The sequence below is a fragment of the Eucyclogobius newberryi genome, unplaced genomic scaffold (assembly GCF_026437365.1).
Source record: "Eucyclogobius newberryi isolate DKJ021-1_F unplaced genomic scaffold, fEucNew1.0.hap1 SCAF_1, whole genome shotgun sequence".
In the NCBI taxonomy this organism is placed as follows: Eukaryota; Metazoa; Chordata; class Actinopteri; order Gobiiformes; family Gobiidae; genus Eucyclogobius; species Eucyclogobius newberryi.
The window spans coordinates 30,338,229-30,358,638 of NW_027315723.1; the positions used below are offsets into that span (position 1 = coordinate 30,338,229).

The 20,410-nt window shown below is 48.6% G+C and overlaps 2 protein-coding genes across 2 annotated transcripts; one reads left to right on the forward strand and one right to left on the reverse strand.

Annotated features, from left to right (window-relative positions):
- The first annotated feature begins 547 nt into the window (after positions 1–547).
- LOC140363692 (dynein regulatory complex protein 1-like) lies at positions 548–5,694 on the forward strand. Its single transcript, XM_072450306.1, has 16 exons — positions 548–603; positions 724–781; positions 966–1,093; positions 1,167–1,350; positions 1,421–1,561; positions 1,633–1,716; positions 1,780–1,902; positions 1,991–2,118; positions 2,217–2,351; positions 2,422–2,749; positions 2,826–2,915; positions 2,991–3,074; positions 3,631–3,770; positions 4,465–4,602; positions 4,991–5,117; positions 5,648–5,694. The coding sequence occupies exons 1-16, from the start codon at positions 548–550 to the stop codon at positions 5,669–5,671; spliced, it is 1,968 nt and encodes a 655-aa protein (XP_072306407.1). The 3' UTR covers positions 5,672–5,694.
- Positions 5,695–6,553: 859 nt separating this feature from the next.
- On the reverse strand, positions 6,554–19,841 carry LOC140358439 (12-(S)-hydroxy-5,8,10,14-eicosatetraenoic acid receptor-like). The gene is made up of 3 exons (XM_072443283.1): positions 19,563–19,841; positions 7,584–7,989; positions 6,554–7,208 (listed from the first exon to the last, which is right to left on the reverse strand). The coding sequence occupies exons 1-3, from the start codon at positions 19,712–19,714 to the stop codon at positions 6,762–6,764; spliced, it is 1,005 nt and encodes a 334-aa protein (XP_072299384.1). The 5' UTR covers positions 19,715–19,841; the 3' UTR covers positions 6,554–6,761.
- Positions 19,842–20,410: the final 569 nt, after the last annotated feature.

Below are 20,410 nucleotides of genomic sequence, written 5' to 3' on the forward strand. Positions count from 1 at the left end.
GACAGTGGGACTCAGACACAGAGGGATGTTCTGTTTTTCATCCGTCTCCTTCAGGACATTCAACGCAGACACTTGATGTGTTTTATTTTTTATTTGCCGTAGGCTTTATTGCCAGGGAAAGTACAGAGTGGAATGGGGGAGAGAGAGGGGAGGACATGCGGTGAATTGCACTCGTAGTTGGGAATCGAACTCGCGGCCGGCTGCACTTGGAGCCTGGTTTGTGTGCGTCTGGCGCTTGGTGTGTTTTATAAGAAGACTATGGGGCCATCTAGTGTTCAGTCCAGAAAGTTCCATTGTTTTAACACCGCATTATGAACGTAACAACATGATAAAAGCCACAACTTTATGAAACGAACTAAAGATTACTCAGTCCACCCAAGGACAGCCGCAAAGTGACTGCCACAGACATCGACAGTAAAGACATGAACGCATCATATTACCATAGCAACGTCTAAACAAACGTTTAACATTAGCTACAGGCGTTAGTCACTGTTGGCTACGGTGAATATTTGTGTTGTTTAAAATCAACATTTGAAAAATGCAAAATATGGAAAAAGCGACGAAAGAGACGACGCAGTCCTCAGAGGAACTCTGTGATAAAGAGTAAGTTTACATCCCACACTTAACCCTTGGCTGCTGTTTGCAGCACATTGTCAAAATGTGACTATACTGGCTTAAGCTACATGTTTTTAACGCCTGTTAATGACCAGTTTAATCATCTAGGGACACCAAAGAGAACAATGGTGATTCAAGGAGGATGGAGTCAAAGAATGAGGAAAAGGTTTGTATTAACTTTAGCTACACTCATCGTCACTTATATTATATGTATAGCATATTTTACAACACATGTTTCTGCAGCCTACTGTTTACAACGTTTATAACTAAAGTTACTAATTGTAAATGCTGCAAATTGTGTGTGTATTTATTTATTTATATATATGTTATATCTTCCAATTGTTCTTCAGCTGACTTCATCTCAGAAGTTCATCAAACTGAAGAGAGATTTAAACATAATGGAAACCAATATTCAGGCTGCTGCAGAGGCTAGACAAGTTCAAAGCAGGCGTGAGATGGATAAAGCCCGTAAAATAAGGTCTGTGTTGAACTAACGGCGATTTTGAAAACGTGTATTCCACCAAACCACCCACTTATGAAATATTTTGTAGACTAGAACTTCTTGAGGGTCATAAATTATCCAGCGAGGACAAAATTGAGGAGATTTGCAAAGGTTGGCACAGCGCTAAAGAGATGGTGATCCCCCAAGTGGTGCAGGCAGCACACACCCACCAACAGCAGCTGTTCGACCAGCTCTTAAAAGACAAGAAGAAAATACTAGATGTCATTCAGCAGGTACTCTTTCTCTGATATGAAGTCTCCTGATAGTACATTAAATAGTGATTGTTTCTTTTGGTTTGAGCAGGACCTAAAGGCCAGAGACGACAGCTTTGTGGCTGATCTGAAGAAGCAAACAGAGGAACTTGAACTCATGCTTGAAAGAATGGAGGAACAGGACAAAGTATTGACAAAGGCTTATCGAGAGGAGCTGGAACAGTGGAAGGAAGTGAGCGCTTTTGACAGTAAACAACGATTTACTCCTGTAGATCTTGTTAATCCCTGCGCTTGCATTGACAGAACGTTCAGAAAGAGGAGCAAGCCAAACGCACTGAAGAACAGAGTGTGTGGGAGAAGCGTATGAAGAACCTTTTGGACACAGAGGTCTGAAACTAACTTTACTTCCTGTTTGTACATCTACAGATTGTTATCATGTTTGTTTTTTAGATTGATAAGCTATTGAAGAGGCAGCAGGCCGTGGAGGAATACAACGCCCAAATTCACCATCTGATGTTTGAAGCGTCTGAAAACTTTAATATTATCAGAAACAAGGAAGTTGCTGATTTTCAAGTACATTGTATATACAAAAAAAAGCTCATTTTCTATTAATTATTAGTGTTAGTTTCTACTGGATTTATGTGGCTGCTTTCGTCTGTAGACCCAAGAGCTGGAAATACACCAGGTCGAATCAGAAAAAATATTCATGGAGCAGAAAATCGAGAAGCTGAAAGCGGATAACGCCAAACTCAAGGCAGTGCACGCCCAGATGAAAGCTAAAGCATCCAGGTAAAGTCTCCAATGTTTCAGTCCTCATGCTTGCATCTCTACCACAAGTCATCCAACAAACGTTCATCTTTCTTTTTGGTTTCGTTCCGTATCTCAAGTCTAAAGTCCGAGCTTGCAAAACTGCGGGTGAATAAACAAACCGGCAAAGGAAAAGAGAAACAACTCATGGAGAAACAGCTGAAGGAGTTGAACCGTAAAGCTCAGGACTACGAACGCCTTCAGAAGAAGAGACTGTGAGCCTCACTCCACCGCCACCATTCACGCCCAAACGCCATCACCCACGTTCTGATCTCGTTTCTCTAGCCACTTCGCCGTCGCCGGTGCCGTTCAATTCGAGAACATGTGGCTCATGGAAGAAGCGGAGGTGAAGGAGCTGCTGGAGAGGGCTCTGTACGTCGATTCCACCATCTACCAACAAGTCCTGCGCGTGCCGTGGGAGCGACCGAATTTGAGCGTCGCCAAGGCCGGGCGGGGACGGGAGGAGAGACGCGCGGTGTCCTGGACCTCGCAGGAAAGTGTCTACAACGAGAGCGAGTCCGAGGCGGAGCTGGGGTGTGCAGCAGGGGAGAGGAGCGGCGCGGCGACCCCCAGGACTGTAAAGAGACTGGTGGAAATACTGTGTGACGAGGCGGTGAGGAAAACGTGATCATTGGGTTGATGAAAGACTGTTGTAATCGTTGTCTGTAACACTAAACGTTTCTTGGCAGGGTTTCTTGTTGGAGGTCAAAATTGTGAAATTGCTCGATACCTTGGATGGAAACGAGCGGACTCCTATCAAAATGGGTTATCTGTTTAATGTACGTGAAAAGATGTTTACTGTCATTTGAACCGTTTCATCCGTATGCTTAACGGCGTATTTTTTTATTCTTCAGACGCTTGGTATTAAGGAAAAGGATGTGCCAAAGTTGGTGGATTTCCTGTTTAAATATGGCCAGCAGTGCTCCAAGGAGAGGGAAGTGAGTGACAGGCATAAAGGCAACACACTGCAGACCAATAGGGGGGGAAATGGAGATATCAATTATAATTTTTACCTACATACATTTAAAAAGAATGTACTACAACATGTAATGTTTTCATATAAAATATCCAGACTATTTAGTGTAAAAATTCACATAATTGGGATGTATAAACCTGGAAAAATAGTTTTTTTAAGATAAAAAATCTATTTTTTTGGTATTTTTTTTAGTAGTAAAGTTTCATAAAAATCTAAACTGCACCTAATATTATTATTATTATTATTTTTAAAGGCATTCTATTAGTTTTTCTGTACACTGGATATACATATAAATACATATACATCTTAGTGTTTAGATATACATATAAATACATATAAATCTATATATTCAAGTCAGTTAAATGAAATAATGAAACCTCTTTAGCTGCAGATTGAACAATGTTGCTATTTCCATGTGAAAACTTTTATCTTGAGAGCACAAGCTGTCGTCCTAAAACTGCTACAAAAGTTACAATGACAGTATTGCAGTCTTTCTCACATGCTGCGGTGGATTTCAGGATGCTGCAGCTCCAGAGCCCAGTTGCTCCACAGATGAAGTAGAAACCAGCTCCGTTGCCCCAGTGATTCTTGACCCAATTGATCCAAACGACGTCCTGCAGGCTCTGAAGTGTTTCCTTGACCGTTACAAGCAGGGAAGGTTAGAGAATGGCTACACTTGGAGGGGATGGTTTTTGGGGCATGTATTATTGGATATGATACGTTTAACAAGGAACTATACGGTGTACAAAGTTACTAATGATAATCTTTTGCCTTAAAGGCTAGTTTTGTTAGCTTAAACTGATCATAGAAGTTGCACAAATACTGTACAAACTGTGTTGCACTTGAAGATGAAATAAATCTACCTTAACAACATGGGCTGCTGTACCAATGAGTAATACCGTGAGTCATTTTTGGTATAATTTCCCGAATTATTTTGTTGCTTGTTTAAAGACAAGGAACACTTTGACATTTTGACTGTTTGGATGATTAAAATGGATGTATTTTGAGTTTGTGCAGGTCGTGGGTTTAACAAAGAAAAATGTTGTTAAGATGTACTGGGTTCTTTAAGAAGTAGTGATATATCGTGAATATCATGAGCAATATATCGACTATCGAATGTGTCACAAAATCGTGATATTATTGTATCGTGAGCCGTTTATCGTGTATTGCATCAAATTGTGAGGGACCCTGTGATTCCCACTCCAAGTCCAGTCTTACCTTATAAACCCACAATCCAAGTGGAACATCCGCTTCCCACTTGTGCCCCATGTCTTCTGCCTGGATCTGAGCGGCAAAGATATACTTGTTCAATAAAGCTCTTTTAATGTATCTCTTTGTTTTTGTCACTCCAGGGTGAAATGGAGTGTGCAGAGTCTGGAGGCCTGGGACACGTCGAAAGACAAAGCCTACTGGGAAAGCCTGGGCAACGCCATCACAGCTGACCGACTGAAGATCTGGGAGACGACAGAGAAGAAACTGGAGCAGCATCAGTGAGTTGTTCTGTACCTGTAAATAAAGGATAGGATCACTGATATGTGTGTCCCTTCAAATATGACTGTGAAGTTTATATTTTACCTACCAGGGGATGTCACGATATCAAATTTAATTGCAACGATTATTGTGAGAAGAAACATCACAATTTCACGATTTTTCCATTATTTACACTATGAAATCTTTAATTTAGTTTAATTCACAGTGTTTAATTATTCACTATTTATGCAGTATGTGATCAGCTTTAGAAAATCCAACTTCCTGAATGATAAAGTGACATTAACAGACAGCTAAAAGAGTGTGGTGCAATAATCCATTAACTGAATAATGGGTTTGATTTTGGTCTCAGTGTCTAAGGTTTATTGTGTCTTATCTTCCTGTGTCCAGCACCGTCCTCTGCGACGTCTCCAAGCTCCACCAGGAGATCCAGAGTCTGCAGCAGGAGAGCTCAGAGCTGCAGATGGTGCACATGCTTCTGCAGCAGGTGGTAATGGACCAGTCCTTCAGCCCAGATGTACGTGTTCTAACCCTACAGCAATAGTGTGTACAACTACAGCGATAGCTTTATTCCCCATTTGTGAGATTGATTTGCAACAACCACCTCGACAACTAAAAATATCTCACAAATGTCACTTACTTACATTTAAACATACTGTACATATAGTAGACTTTGTGTTTTGTTTTCTCCTTTTAAATGTAGATAAAACATGTACTCATACTTTATTACCTGATCTTTCTGTATCAAATGAATAAGGACACATTTAGATATTTTTTCCAAACTATAGTATTTCAAAATATCAGTTGACTGGTAACCATTTTTAGTGTCTTGTCAGTGTTGTATGATTTTATAACAAATCTAGTGTTGTTTGTATATGACAACTTTTTAATGACTTTAAAGGTTTATTTTAGATACAATGTGACATTTTCATAAGATGAGAAAGGATCAGAGACGAGCGTCGCGATGTCCATAAAATGTACTAGAAAATACAAAATGCATTCAATGTATAATCATGTTCTTAAATGTTTCTCTTCCAATTTTAACAGGTAACGCAACTTGACATGGACTAAAGCACCATTTCCCAGGTGTGTGATCAGGATGCTATAATTTAAACTTTGTTACACTAAATCTTGGGCTTTAGGAGGAGTGAGTGGGGTGAGAGACTTTCCCAAAGGCCAGTGTACATCTGGACATTGATGTGTGAGTTCCTGAACTCTGTTAACTCGGGGCGTCACTACGCGATTGTGCAAGAGTGTGGTCTGGGTTCTTTTTTATTTGAGTCTTGTCAACATCTCCATCTTTGGTTTGTGTTGAGCAGGAAAGTCACATACTTCAGCAGATACACTTGAAGCTTCGTTTGATAAGAAAAACAGAGTGCATATTTACATCAGCAGACGAGGCCATTAGGCACAAGCTTACATATTCAAATATTTATTCACAGGTTTAGACAAATACTATCACAACAAAATGTAAATAAAACACTTTGATAACAGTCTGTGTGAGTGTGCATGTTATATTATATATTGCGGTTTCTATTTCAGACGTCTGCGATGACTGAACCCTGTATACATATCACAATCCTGACCTCTGGACCAGGACCCGGACCCTCCTCCTCTGCCTGGGTGATCTCTGGACCAGGACCTGGACCCGGACCCGGACCCTCCTCCTCTGTCTGGCTCTACAGTCTTTGTAATTGTATGTGTGTCAGTCCTGGTGCTTCTACTGCCTGTCCTGATGTAAGAGGTTTGTTCTTACATCAAGAGCTGTAAGAACACAATTGTGTAAGTTCTCCTTGCTCTTGCAGCTTGTTGTGGTTGTGGCTAATGGTAAATATATGTATAATAATATTAAATAATACTAAAAGTAAATATATTTATTTTCTCGTGTAATTTATATTAAAAAAATATACAATTTCAGTTATTAACACATTACAGTTATCTTGTTGGGAAATTCTGAAAATATACAATTGTTGTGCGGTTCATTATTTCATCTACTTTTTGGCAACGATAGATACAATATACGAAACTGTGTTAACTTCAGTCAAAATGTATTCTGACTCTTGCACCTTTTAAATACTTAAATACTGGCTACTATTTTTTGACGATTTCTTATAGTCTTTACAAATATTGTGACAAACAATTATTTCACTTCTATAATTTGTCAGTGAATGATCCTTTCTCCAGAATTTGTATAGGTAGATGTTGCTGCCACTCCCATCCCAAAGTCTGTAGTTAACAGCTTTTCTTTAAGGAAGGCGGGGCAGAAGTTGGAGATGTATGCATTTTTAAAGCCCGTGTTACAGAAGCAGTACACCAGTGGGTCCAGGAGACAGTCAATGAAGGACAGGACCATTAGACTGTCATAGATCTGTGTCATCATATTCTCCGACTCCATATCGTTGACGCGGACGTAGAGGAGCGCGGCCCGGGCGATGGCACAGGGCAGGAAGCAGGAGGAGAAAACGCAGACCACGGACAGCACCACGAGGACCGCACGCCGAAGCTTGGTCTTGTCGCCAACGGTCTTCCTCTTCAGCCGCCTCACGATGCGCACCGTGCAGAAGACCAGGATTATAAAGGGGATGATGATCTGGGTGAAGAAGACTACCTGAAAAATGGTACACAACATCAGGATTGGAGGTCTAAATTAGAAAAAAACAAATGTTAATAATAATAGGACTGTTTGAAAGGATCATTGGCCATTTTTATAGTATTTGAATATGTTGAGTTGTAGATAATAGTAGTTCTTGTTAAAAGGTGAGAGAAAAACATATATATTTTATATATATATATATATATATATATATATATATATATATATATATATATATATATATATATATATATATATATATATAGTGAAACAGTCGCATGTCCTTCTCTTTTACACTGGATGCCCTCCCTGTTGAAACCAGGCTATTACATGTGACTAGTGTGGGCAGCAGTAGTTCATCGCCTGTGGGTCTACATTTCATTCACGCACCTCTCTGAACGTGTCTATGGCGTTACTTATGTCGGTCTCGTTGGTCCGCCCGTGGCTGTTGCAACACTCAAATGTGTACATCATGGTGGGGACGGTGAGGGGCAAGAGCAGCAGCCAGATGACCACCGAGATCTGGGGGGTCTTCTTCAGGAACTTGACACAGTTTTTCCTTCCCAGGTGCACCACGTTGAAGTAGCGGTCCAGCGACAGCATGATGAGGAAGGCGATGCTGGCGCCGCGGTTCAGGAAGAGCATGAAGAGCATGGTCTTGCACATGGCCATGTTCGGGCTGTGCCGCTCGTGTTGCAGGTAATGGTAGGCCTTCACAGGGAGGCACACTACCAGCAGGAAGTCAGCCACCACAATGTTGAACAAGAAGATGCTCTTGTTCTTCCAGAATCTGTACCTAAAGAGGAAATGGGCCACAAAACAAGCGTCGAAGTCAAGCCTCAAAAATGGTAATAATGAGGGTCAAAAATGCACAAATAGGGACATTTTCCTCCTCAAAACACAACTGAAATTATTAACACGACTGAAATTATTAAGTCTAATAACAAATATAATGGTCTACAACTCTGCTAAATATTTAGTTTATAATTATTTTTAATCAAGTAAACAGTTTTAGACAGATAAACAACAGGAACACTGAAATGACGCTGACATTTATCACTGATACAGACTTTGGGATCAGACGCGTTTAAACGGATTGCCCTTCTTTCCTCAAATAAGATGTTTCTGAGTCCATTTTTTGAGGAAATTAAATGTTGTTGTTGGGCACGTGTCCTAAATCGTGTTCTAAAACTCCCGTCAGCAAACAGACTATAGACTACTGTCAGTTTCCAGTTTGCAGTTCATTTCAGTATCTTCAAGAAGCAATAAAACACATTTTGTCAGTTGTGTTGCTCATCATTCTTACACTCAGTTGTTGTTGAGAAGCTCTTGTATGTGAATGTTCTTTTATGCTAAATTAATGTAGGCCTATTACTCTAGAAAAATAGCAGTGGAAAAATCATTCTAAATTCTGAATGATTTATAATAAGAAGGCGATGCTTTTATAGTGTTTCTCAATATACACAAGATATATCACTACTAAAGTACTGCTAATGCTAATTGTGAGTAGTCATATTTTGGCTGTTGTTAATTATTTGGCTTATCCATTAGCTAAAAGTTGTCTGGAGTTGAATGCTTTCCATTGGGGACAGACACTTCAGCAAGTCCACACAAAGCACTGTGGATTCTAGGTCCACTCCCACACTGCAGATGTGCGGAAAACACACAACGCAAACATCTAATACTTGCGTGTGTACATTAAAAGGCCGCTCAATCGTGCAGAATAATTCCCCTTTAAAATAAACAACGCATTTCTATCCTTGTGAGTTTTGTAACACGAAGTAATGATGATTATTTGGGAGAACCATGGAGTGTACAGAGATATGAGCTTGATGACTTTTCCCCTCGAAATACCTAGTTCCCCCCGGTCCATGACTCATCTTCAGTTTAATGCCAAGCTAAATGATGGATGTTCAAGACGACACATCACACATCTCACTGGTACCCACATAAATCTATCAGCGGCCAGATTCGTACTCTCTTGTGCACACTACTGCCTCATACTTGGACTCCAGACAGCGGGACAAAGTTACAGTGTTCATTTGTTACTTATTGCGCCGACACAGATGTTTTCCTTGAGTTGTACTGTAACTAGGAGCTGTGCGTGAGTGTACAACAGGTTTTCAGTCACGTCCCAGTCACGGCGGCTCAAATGTGCTTTTACTGCATGTCATTCAAAAATACTATTGCTTTTCAAAGAGCTAGAACAGTTCTGTGTCCTGTGTCCTGTGTCCAGTGTCCAGTGTCCAGTGTCCTGTGTCCAGTGTCCAGTGTCCAGTGTCCAGTGTCCAGTGTCCTGTGTCCTGTGTCCAGTGTCCAGTGTCCAGTGTCCAGTGTCCTGTGTCCTGTGTCCAGTGTCCAGTGTCCAGTGTCCAGTGTCCTGTGTCCAGTGTCCAGTGTCCAGTGTCCAGTGTCCTGTGTCCTGTGTCCTGTGTCCAGTGTCCTGTGTCCTGTGTCCAGTGTCCTGTGTCCAGTGTCCTGTGTCCAGTGTCCAGTGTCCAGTGTACTGTGTCCAGTGTGTCCAGTGTGTCCTGTGTCCTGTGTCCTGTGTCCTGTGTCCAGTGTCCTGTGTCCAGTGTCCAGTGTCCAGTGTCCAGTGTCCTGTGTCCAGTGTCCTGTGTCCAGTGTCCTGTGTCCTGTGTCCAGTGTCCAGTGTCCAGTGTCCAGTGTCCTGTGTCCTGTGTCCAGTGTCCAGTGTCCAGTGTCCAGTGTCCAGTGTCCTGTGTCCTGTGTCCTGTGTCCAGTGTCCAGTGTCCAGTGTCCAGTGTCCAGTGTCCTGTGTCCTGTGTCCAGTGTGTCCAGTGTCCTGTGTCTAGTGTCCAGTGTCCAGTGTCCAGTGTCCAGTGTCCTGTGTCCAGTGTCCAGTGTCCAGTGTCCAGTGCCCAGTGCCCTGTGTCCTGTGTCCTGTGTCCAGTGTCCAGTGTCCAGTGTCCAGTGTCCAGTGTCCTCTGTCCTGTGTCCAGTGTCCAGTGTCCAGTGTCCTGTGTCCTGTGTCCTGTGTCCTGTGTCCTGTGTCCAGTGTCCAGTGTCCAGTGTCCAGTGTCCTGTGTCCTGTGTCCTGTGTCCAGTGTCCAGTGTCCAGTGTCCTGTGTCCTGTGTCCAGTGTCCAGTGTCCAGTGTCCAGTGTCCTGTGTCCAGTGTCCAGTGTCCAGTGTCCTGTGTCCTGTGTCCAGTGTCCTGTGTCCAGTGTCCAGTGTCCTGTGTCCTGTGTCCAGTGTCCAGTGTCCAGTGTCCAGTGTCCAGTGTCCAGTGTCCAGTGTCCTGTGTCCAGTGTGTCCAGTGTCCTGTGTCCAGTGTCCTGTGTCCAGTGTCCAGTGTCCTGTGTCCAGTGTCCAGTGTCCAGTGTCCTGTGTCCTGTGTCCTGTGTCCTGTGTCCTGTGTCCAGTGTCCAGTGTCCAGTGTCCTGTGTCCTGTGTCCTGTGTCCAGTGTCCTGTGTCCAGTGTCCAGTGTCCAGTGTCCAGTGTCCTGTGTCCAGTGTCCTGTGTCCTGTGTCCAGTGTCCAGTGTCCAGTGTCCTGTGTCCTGTGTCCAGTGTCCTGTGTCCAGTGTCCAGTGTCCTGTGTCCAGTGTCCAGTGTCCAGTGTCCAGTGTCCAGTGTCCAGTGTCCTGTGTCCTGTGTCCAGTGTCCTGTGTGCTGTGTCCTGTGTCCAGTGTCCTGTGTCCTGTGTCCTGTGTCCTGTGTCCAGTGTCCTGTGTCCAGTGTCCAGTGTCCTGTGTCCTGTGTCCAGTGTCCAGTGTCCTGTGTCCAGTGTCCAGTGTCCAGTGTCCAGTGTCCAGTGTCCAGTGTCCTGTGTCCTGTGTCCTGTGTCCTGTGTCCAGTGTCCAGTGTCCAGTGTCCTGTGTCCTGTGTCCAGTGTCCAGTGTCCAGTGTCCAGTGTCCAGTGTCCTGTGTCCAGTGTCCTGTGTCCTGTGTCCTGTGTCCAGTGTCCAGTGTCCAGTGTCCTGTGTCCTGTGTCCTGTGTCCAGTGTCCAGTGTCCAGTGTCCTGTGTCCTGTGTCCAGTGTCCTGTGTCCAGTGTCCTGTGTCCAGTGTCCTGTGTCCTGTGTCCTGTGTCCAGTGTCCAGTGTCCAGTGTCCTGTGTCCTGTGTCCAGTGTCCAGTGTCCTGTGTCCAGTGTCCTGTGTCCAGTGTCCTGTGTCCTGTGTCCAGTGTCCTGTGTCCAGTGTCCAGTGTCCAGTGTCCAGTGTCCAGTGTCCAGTGTCCAGTGTCCTGTGTCCTGTGTCCAGTGTCCAGTGTCCAGTGTCCTGTGTCCTGTGTCCTGTGTCCTGTGTCCAGTGTCCAGTGTCCTGTGTCCAGTGTCCAGTGTCCAGTGTCCAGTGTCCAGTGTCCTGTGTCCAGTGTCCAGTGTCCTGTGTCCAGTGTCCAGTGTCCAGTGTCCAGTGTCCTGTGTCCAGTGTCCAGTGTCCAGTGTCCAGTGTCCTGTGTCCTGTGTCCAGTGTCCAGTGTCCAGTGTCCAGTGTCCTGTGTCCTGTGTCCAGTGTCCAGTGTCCAGTGTCCTGTGTCCAGTGTCCAGTGTCCAGTGTCCAGTGTCCTGTGTCCAGTGTCCTGTGTCCTGTGTCCAGTGTCCTGTGTCCAGTGTCCAGTGTCCAGTGTCCTGTGTCCTGTGTCCTGTGTCCTGTGTCCTGTGTCCTGTGTCCAGTGTCCAGTGTCCTGTGTCCAGTGTGTCCAGTGTCCAGTGTCCTGTGTCCTGTGTCCAGTGTCCAGTGTCCTGTGTCCTGTGTCCTGTGTCCTGTGTCCAGTGTCCAGTGTCCTGTGTCCTGTGTCCAGTGTCCAGTGTCCTGTGTCCTGTGTCCTGTGTCCAGTGTCCAGTGTCCTGTGTCCAGTGTGCTGTGTCCTGTGTCCAGTGTCCTGTGTCCTGTGTCCTGTGTCCAGTGTCCTGTGTCCTGTGTCCAGTGTCCAGTGTCCTGTGTCCTGTGTCCAGTGTCCAGTGTCCTGTGTCCTGTGTCCAGTGTCCAGTGTCCTGTGTCCAGTGTCCAGTGTCCAGTGTCCAGTGTCCAGTGTCCTGTGTCCTGTGTCCTGTGTCCTGTGTCCAGTGTCCAGTGTCCAGTGTCCTGTGTCCTGTGTCCAGTGTCCAGTGTCCAGTGTCCAGTGTCCAGTGTCCTGTGTCCAGTGTCCTGTGTCCTGTGTCCTGTGTCCTGTGTCCAGTGTCCAGTGTCCAGTGTCCTGTGTCCTGTGTCCTGTGTCCAGTGTCCAGTGTCCAGTGTCCAGTGTCCAGTGTCCAGTGTCCTGTGTCCTGTGTCCAGTGTCCAGTGTCCAGTGTCCAGTGTCCAGTGTCCAGTGTCCTGTGTCCAGTGTCCTGTGTCCTGTGTCCTGTGTCCTGTGTCCTGTGTCCAGTGTCCAGTGTCCAGTGTCCTGTGTGCTGTGTCCTGTGTCCAGTGTCCTGTGTCCTGTGTCCAGTGTCCTGTGTCCTGTGTCCAGTGTCCAGTGTCCTGTGTCCTGTGTCCAGTGTCCAGTGTCCTGTGTCCAGTGTCCAGTGTCCAGTGTCCAGTGTCCAGTGTCCAGTGTCCTGTGTCCTGTGTCCTGTGTCCAGTGTCCAGTGTCCAGTGTCCTGTGTCCTGTGTCCAGTGTCCAGTGTCCAGTGTCCAGTGTCCAGTGTCCAGTGTCCTGTGTCCAGTGTCCTGTGTCCTGTGTCCTGTGTCCTGTGTCCAGTGTCCTGTGTCCTGTGTCCTGTGTCCTGTGTCCTGTGTCCAGTGTCCAGTGTCCAGTGTCCAGTGTCCAGTGTCCTGTGTCCAGTGTCCTGTGTCCAGTGTCCTGTGTCCAGTGTCCTGTGTCCTGTGTCCAGTGTCCAGTGTCCAGTGTCCAGTGTCCAGTGTCCTGTGTCCAGTGTCCTGTGTCCTGTGTCCAGTGTCCTGTGTCCAGTGTCCAGTGTCCAGTGTCCAGTGTCCAGTGTCCTGTGTCCTGTGTCCAGTGTCCAGTGTCCTGTGTCCTGTGTCCTGTGTCCTGTGTCCAGTGTCCTGTGTCCAGTGTCCAGTGTCCAGTGTCCAGTGTCCAGTGTCCTGTGTCCAGTGTCCTGTGTCCTGTGTCCAGTGTCCAGTGTCCAGTGTCCAGTGTCCAGTGTCCAGTGTCCAGTGTCCTGTGTCCTGTGTCCAGTGTCCAGTGTCCAGTGTCCAGTGTCCAGTGTCCAGTGTCCTGTGTCCTGTGTCCAGTGTCCAGTGTCCAGTGTCCAGTGTCCTGTGTCCAGTGTCCAGTGTCCAGTGTCCAGTGTCCTGTGTCCAGTGTCCTGTGTCCAGTGTCCAGTGTCCTGTGTCCAGTGTCCAGTGTCCAGTGTCCTGTGTCCTGTGTCCTGTGTCCAGTGTCCAGTGTCCTGTGTCCTGTGTCCTGTGTCCAGTGTGTCCAGTGTCCTGTGTCCTGTGTCCAGTGTCCAGTGTCCTGTGTCCTGTGTCCTGTGTCCTGTGTCCAGTGTCCAGTGTCCTGTGTCCTGTGTCCAGTGTCCAGTGTCCAGTGTCCTGTGTCCTGTGTCCTGTGTCCAGTGTCCAGTGTCCTGTGTCCAGTGTGCTGTGTCCAGTGTCCTGTGTCCTGTGTCCTGTGTCCAGTGTCCTGTGTCCTGTGTCCAGTGTCCAGTGTCCTGTGTCCTGTGTCCAGTGTCCAGTGTCCTGTGTCCAGTGTCCAGTGTCCAGTGTCCTGTGTCCTGTGTCCTGTGTCCTGTGTCCAGTGTCCAGTGTCCAGTGTCCAGTGTCCTGTGTCCTGTGTCCTGTGTCCAGTGTCCAGTGTCCAGTGTCCAGTGTCCAGTGTCCTGTGTCCAGTGTCCTGTGTCCTGTGTCCAGTGTCCAGTGTCCAGTGTCCTGTGTCCTGTGTCCTGTGTCCTGTGTCCAGTGTCCAGTGTCCAGTGTCCAGTGTCCTGTGTCCTGTGTCCAGTGTCCTGTGTCCAGTGTCCTGTGTCCAGTGTCCTGTGTCCTGTGTCCAGTGTCCAGTGTCCTGTGTCCAGTGTCCTGTGTCCTGTGTCCTGTGTCCAGTGTCCAGTGTCCTGTGTCCAGTGTCCTGTGTCCAGTGTCCTGTGTCCTGTGTCCTGTGTCCTGTGTCCAGTGTCCTGTGTCCAGTGTCCAGTGTCCAGTGTCCAGTGTCCAGTGTCCAGTGTCCTGTGTCCAGTGTCCAGTGTCCAGTGTCCTGTGTCCTGTGTCCTGTGTCCTGTGTCCAGTGTCCAGTGTCCAGTGTCCAGTGTCCTGTGTCCAGTGTCCTGTGTCCTGTGTCCAGTGTCCAGTGTCCAGTGTCCTGTGTCCAGTGTCCAGTGTCCAGTGTCCTGTGTCCAGTGTCCAGTGTCCAGTGTCCAGTGTCCAGTGTCCTGTGTCCAGTGTCCAGTGTCCAGTGTCCAGTGTCCAGTGTCCTGTGTCCAGTGTCCAGTGTCCAGTGTCCAGTGTCCTGTGTCCAGTGTCCAGTGTCCAGTGTCCTGTGTCCTGTGTCCAGTGTCCTGTGTCCAGTGTCCAGTGTCCTGTGTCCTGTGTCCTGTGTCCTGTGTCCAGTGTCCAGTGTCCAGTGTCCAGTGTCCAGTGTCCTGTGTCCTGTGTCCTGTGTCCAGTGTGTCCAGTGTCCTGTGTCCAGTGTCCAGTGTCCTGTGTCCTGTGTCCTGTGTCCTGTGTCCAGTGTCCAGTGTCCTGTGTCCTGTGTCCAGTGTCCAGTGTCCAGTGTCCTGTGTCCTGTGTCCTGTGTCCAGTGTCCAGTGTCCTGTGTCCAGTGTCCTGTGTCCTGTGTCCAGTGTCCAGTGTCCTGTGTCCACTGTCCTGTGTCCAGTGTCCAGTGTCCAGTGTCCAGTGTCCAGTGTGTCCAGTGTCCAGTGTGTCCAGTGTCCTGTGTCCTGTGTCCAGTGTCCAGTGTCCAGTGTCCAGTGTCCTGTGTCCAGTGTCCAGTGTCCAGTGTCCAGTGTCCTGTGTCCTGTGTCCAGTGTCCAGTGTCCTGTGTGCTGTGTCCTGTGTCCTGTGTCCAGTGTCCTGTGTCCTGTGTCCTGTGTCCAGTGTCCTGTGTCCAGTGTCCTGTGTCCTGTGTCCTGTGTCCTGTGTCCAGTGTCCTGTGTCTTGTGTCCAGTGTCCAGTGTCCTGTGTCCTGTGTCCAGTGTCCAGTGTCCAGTGTCCTGTGTCCAGTGTCCAGTGTCCTGTGTCCAGTGTCCAGTGTCCTGTGTCCAGTGTCCTGTGTCCAGTGTCCAGTGTCCTGTGTCCTGTGTCCAGTGTCCAGTGTCCAGTGTCCAGTGTCCAGTGTCCAGTGTCCTGTGTCCAGTGTGTCCAGTGTCCTGTGTCCAGTGTCCTGTGTCCAGTGTCCAGTGTCCTGTGTCCAGTGTCCAGTGTCCAGTGTCCTGTGTCCTGTGTCCTGTGTCCTGTGTCCTGTGTCCAGTGTCCAGTGTCCAGTGTCCTGTGTCCTGTGTCCTGTGTCCAGTGTCCTGTGTCCAGTGTCCAGTGTCCAGTGTCCAGTGTCCTGTGTCCAGTGTCCTGTGTCCTGTGTCCAGTGTCCAGTGTCCTGTGTCCTGTGTCCAGTGTCCAGTGTCCTGTGTCCAGTGTCCTGTGTCCAGTGTCCAGTGTCCAGTGTCCAGTGTCCAGTGTCCTGTGTCCTGTGTCCAGTGTCCAGTGTCCAGTGTCCTGTGTGCTGTGTCCTGTGTCCAGTGTCCTGTGTCCTGTGTCCAGTGTCCTGTGTCCTGTGTCCAGTGTCCAGTGTCCTGTGTCCTGTGTCCAGTGTCCAGTGTCCTGTGTCCAGTGTCCAGTGTCCAGTGTCCAGTGTCCAGTGTCCTGTGTCCTGTGTCCTGTGTCCTGTGTCCAGTGTCCAGTGTCCAGTGTCCTGTGTCCTGTGTCCAGTGTCCAGTGTCCAGTGTCCAGTGTCCAGTGTCCTGTGTCCAGTGTCCTGTGTCCTGTGTCCTGTGTCCTGTGTCCAGTGTCCAGTGTCCAGTGTCCTGTGTCCTGTGTCCTGTGTCCTGTGTCCAGTGTCCAGTGTCCAGTGTCCAGTGTCCTGTGTCCTGTGTCCAGTGTCCTGTGTCCAGTGTCCTGTGTCCTGTGTCCAGTGTCCAGTGTCCTGTGTCCAGTGTCCTGTGTCCTGTGTCCAGTGTCCAGTGTCCAGTGTCCTGTGTCCAGTGTCCTGTGTCCAGTGTCCTGTGTCCTGTGTCCTGTGTCCTGTGTCCAGTGTCCTGTGTCCAGTGTCCAGTGTCCAGTGTCCAGTGTCCAGTGTCCAGTGTCCTGTGTCCTGTGTCCAGTGTCCAGTGTCCAGTGTCCTGTGTCCTGTGTCCTGTGTCCTGTGTCCAGTGTCCTGTGTCCAGTGTCCAGTGTCCAGTGTCCAGTGTCCAGTGTCCAGTGTCCAGTGTCCTGTGTCCAGTGTCCTGTGTCCTGTGTCCAGTGTCCAGTGTCCAGTGTCCAGTGTCCTGTGTCCAGTGTCCAGTGTCCTGTGTCCTGTGTCCTGTGTCCAGTGTCCAGTGTCCAGTGTCCAGTGTCCAGTGTCCTGTGTCCTGTGTCCAGTGTCCAGTGTCCAGTGTCCAGTGTCCAGTGTCCAGTGTCCAGTGTCCAGTGTCCTGTGTCCAGTGTCCTGTGTCCTGTGTCCAGTGTCCTGTGTCCAGTGTCCAGTGTCCAGTGTCCAGTGTCCTGTGTCCTGTGTCCTGTGTCCTGTGTCCAGTGTCCAGTGTCCAGTGTCCTGTGTCCTGTGTCCAGTGTGTCCAGTGTCCAGTGTCCTGTGTCCTGTGTCCAGTGTCCAGTGTCCTGTGTCCTGTGTCCAGTGTCCAGTGTCCTGTGTCCTGTGTCCTGTGTCCAGTGTCCAGTGTCCTGTGTCCAGTGTGCTGTGTCCTGTGTCCAGTGTCCTGTGTCCTGTGTCCTGTGTCCAGTGTCCTGTGTCCTGTGTCCTGTGTCCAGTGTCCAGTGTCCTGTGTCCTGTGTCCAGTGTCCAGTGTCCTGTGTCCTGTGTCCAGTGTCCAGTGTCCTGTGTCCAGTGTCCAGTGTCCAGTGTCCAGTGTCCAGTGTCCAGTGTCCAGTGTCCTGTGTCCTGTGTCCTGTGTCCTGTGTCCAGTGTCCAGTGTCCTGTGTCCTGTGTCCAGTGTCCAGTGTCCAGTGTCCAGTGTCCTGTGTCCAGTGTCCTGTGTCCTGTGTCCTGTGTCCTGTGTCCTGTGTCCAGTGTCCAGTGTCCTGTGTCCTGTGTCCTGTGTCCTGTGTCCAGTGTCCAGTGTCCAGTGTCCTGTGTCCTGTGTCCAGTGTCCTGTGTCCAGTGTCCTGTGTCCAGTGTCCTGTGTCCTGTGTCCAGTGTCCAGTGTCCTGTGTCCAGTGTCCTGTGTCCTGTGTCCAGTGTCCAGTGTCCTGTGTCCAGTGTCCTGTGTCCAGTGTCCTGTGTCCTGTGTCCTGTGTCCAGTGTCCAGTGTCCTGTGTCCAGTGTCCAGTGTCCAGTGTCCAGTGTCCAGTGTCCAGTGTCCTGTGTCCTGTGTCCTGTGTCCAGTGTCCAGTGTCCAGTGTCCAGTGTCCTGTGTCCTGTGTCCTGTGTCCAGTGTCCAGTGTCCAGTGTCCTGTGTCCAGTGTCCTGTGTCCTGTGTCCAGTGTCCAGTGTCCTGTGTCCTGTGTCCAGTGTCCAGTGTCCTGTGTCCTGTGTCCAGTGTCCAGTGTCCAGTGTCCAGTGTCCAGTGTCCAGTGTCCTGTGTCCTGTGTCCAGTGTCCAGTGTCCAGTGTCCAGTGTCCAGTGTCCAGTGTCCAGTGTCCAGTGTCCTGTGTCCAGTGTCCAGTGTCCAGTGTCCAGTGTCCTGTGTCCTGTGTCCAGTGTCCTGTGTCCAGTGTCCAGTGTCCAGTGTCCTGTGTCCTGTGTCCTGTGTCCAGTGTCCAGTGTCCTCTGTCCTGTGTCCAGTGTCCAGTGTCCAGTGTCCAGTGTCCAGTGTCCAGTGTCCAGTGTCCTGTGTCCAGTGTCCAGTGTCCTGTGTCCAGTGTCCAGTGTCCAGTGTCCTGTGTCCTGTGTCCAGTGTCCAGTGTCCTGTGTCCTGTGTCCTGTGTCCTGTGTCCAGTGTCCAGTGTCCAGTGTCCAGTGTCCAGTGTCCAGTGTCCAGTGTCCTGTGTCCTGTGTCCAGTGTCCAGTGTCCTGTGTCCAGTGTCCAGTGTCCAGTGTCCTGTGTCCTGTGTCCTGTGTCCAGTGTCCAGTGTCCAGTGTCCAGTGTCCAGTGTCCTGTGTCCTGTGTCCTGTGTCCAGTGTCCAGTGTCCAGTGTCCTGTGTCCTGTGTCCAGTGTCCAGTGTCCAGTGTCCTGTGTCCAGTGTCCAGTGTCCAGTGTCCTGTGTCCTGTGTCCAGTGTCCAGTGTCCAGTGTCCAGTGTCCAGTGTCCAGTGTCCAGTGTCCTGTGTCCTGTGTCCTGTGTCCAGTGTCCAGTGTCCAGTGTCCAGTGTCCAGTGTCCAGTGTCCTGTGTCCTGTGTCCTGTGTCCTGTGTCCAGTGTCCAGTGTCCAGTGTCCAGTGTCCAGTGTCCAGTGTCCAGTGTCCAGTGTCCAGTGTCCAGTGTCCAGTGTCCTGTGTCCTGTGTCCAGTGTCCAGTGTCCAGTGTCCAGTGTCCAGTGTCCTGTGTCCAGTGTCCAGTGTCCAGTGTCCAGTGTCCCGTGTCCCGTGTCCCGTGTCCCGTGTCCCGTGTCCCGTGTCCCGTGTCCAGTGTCCAGTGTCCTGTGTCCTGTGTCCAGTGTCCAGTGTCCAGTGTCCAGTGTCCAGTGTCCAGTGTCCAGTGTCCTGTGTCCAGTGTCCAGTGTCCAGTGTCCAGTGTCCAGTGTCCAGTGTCCTGTGTCCTGTGTCCTGTGTCCGGTGTCCGGTGTCCTGTGTCCTGTGTCCTGTGTCCTGTGTCCAGTGTCCTGTGTCCTGTGTCCAGTGTCCAGTGTCCAGTGTCCTGTGTCCAGTGTCCAGTGTCCTGTGCCCAGTGTCCAGTGTCTAGTGTCCCATGTTTGCCCTGTGCCCTATGCCCTGTGTCCTCTCTCCTCTGTCCTGTGTCCTGTGCCCTCTGTCCTCTCTCCTCTGTCCTGTGTCCTTTGTCTTTTGTTCTGTGTCCTGTGTCCTGTGCCCTGTGTCCTCTCTCCTCTGTCCTGTGTCCTGTGCCCTGTGTCCTCTCTCCTCTGTCCTGTGCCCTGTGCCCTGTGCCTTGTGTCCTCTCTCCTCTGTCCTGTGTCCTTTGTCTTTTGTCCTGTGTCCTGTGTCCTCTCTCCTCTCTCCTCTCTCCTCTCTCCTCTCTCCTGTGACATAATGTGATAGACTTGTGGTTCGGTTCTTGTTTTGTCCTCATCTACTTTTACTTTTTGTGTCTGATGAAATCTTTGACATACATAGCTTGTGTTAGTACCAGTAATTGCCCATGTTTTCAGAGTGCGAAACACATTCTTATCACATAGTTTCACGATGCCACTGACTTACTTGAATGGATAAATAGAGCTCTAAATGTTCCAGGCTGTGTCCAGTCCCTGCATACCTGAATATAAAGATGTAGAGGACAGAGAGGTTGAGCGGCAGCCCCAGAACAAACTGTCCAATCATGACCCCGGACAGGATCTGGTAGGTCAGCTCGTTGGGGGTCGTGCAGTTGTCGCCTTGGGGAGCCGGCGTGCCCGAAACCAGGGGCATTTTGTGTGGACCAGATTCAAGCGCTCCACTTTCAGAACTGGAGAAGTCTCGTAGTATAGTCCCTTGTGGAGAAAAGGTCCATAATAAGAAAAATAACAAAATCCTCTGGTTTTCAATGGTAGTTCAAGGGTTAAGTTGGAGGTGGATTTCGTCTCTGTGAATGCTTTCTGACTGCCTCTGTGGGTGTAGAGAGAAGTATTTATAGTGAGCTGGAGGTGTGGTTAAAGGCACCATCAACATAAGCACTGAACAAAACTATGACTACTTTTTGGGGGTGGGAATTACATCTGCTTTTTATTACCGAAAGTTGATCACAATCTGACTTGAAAGGCACAACATGCAAATACTGTAAATCAAGCTACAAAATTTTTAGCAAAATGATTGAAAGCTGATTTCAATTTTTTTAGCAAAATGATTGAAAGCTGATTGAAAGCTGACTTTTTTCACTTGGTTCAGGGAAATTCCTCAAGCGGCTGTCCATAGAAACCATCATGTCTGCACTTGTCAGACAAACAGCTGATCATTGTCTCGAGTCATGTATGACAGTGTTTACGGAGGGAAACCGGGTGCTGCAGGTAAAAGAATACAGTAGAATTATTAACAGTAAAAGCAAGTCAAGTTAAGCCTTAAAGACAAAAAGACAAAACGCGTGATCATTTCAGATATTTCAGCTCTCGAGTCGAGACACGTTCAATC

Excerpts from the sequence above, each read along its gene's own strand:
- LOC140363692 (XM_072450306.1), top strand. The coding sequence starts at position 548 with ATGGAAAAAGCGACGAAAGAGACGACGCAGTCCTCAGAGGAACTCTGT. Across the intron at positions 1,717-1,779 it reads AGAACCTTTTGGACACAGAG|ATTGATAAGCTATTGAAGAG; the intron begins GTCTGAAACTAA and ends TTTGTTTTTTAG. Across the intron at positions 2,352-2,421 it reads CGCCTTCAGAAGAAGAGACT|CCACTTCGCCGTCGCCGGTG; the intron begins GTGAGCCTCACT and ends TCGTTTCTCTAG.
- LOC140358439 (XM_072443283.1), bottom strand. The coding sequence starts at position 19,714 with ATGCCCCTGGTTTCGGGCACGCCGGCTCCCCAAGGCGACAACTGCACG. Across the intron at positions 7,990-19,562 it reads CTCTACATCTTTATATTCAG|GTACAGATTCTGGAAGAACA; the intron begins GTATGCAGGGAC and ends TTTCCTCTTTAG. Across the intron at positions 7,209-7,583 it reads CCATAGACACGTTCAGAGAG|GTAGTCTTCTTCACCCAGAT; the intron begins GTGCGTGAATGA and ends ACCATTTTTCAG.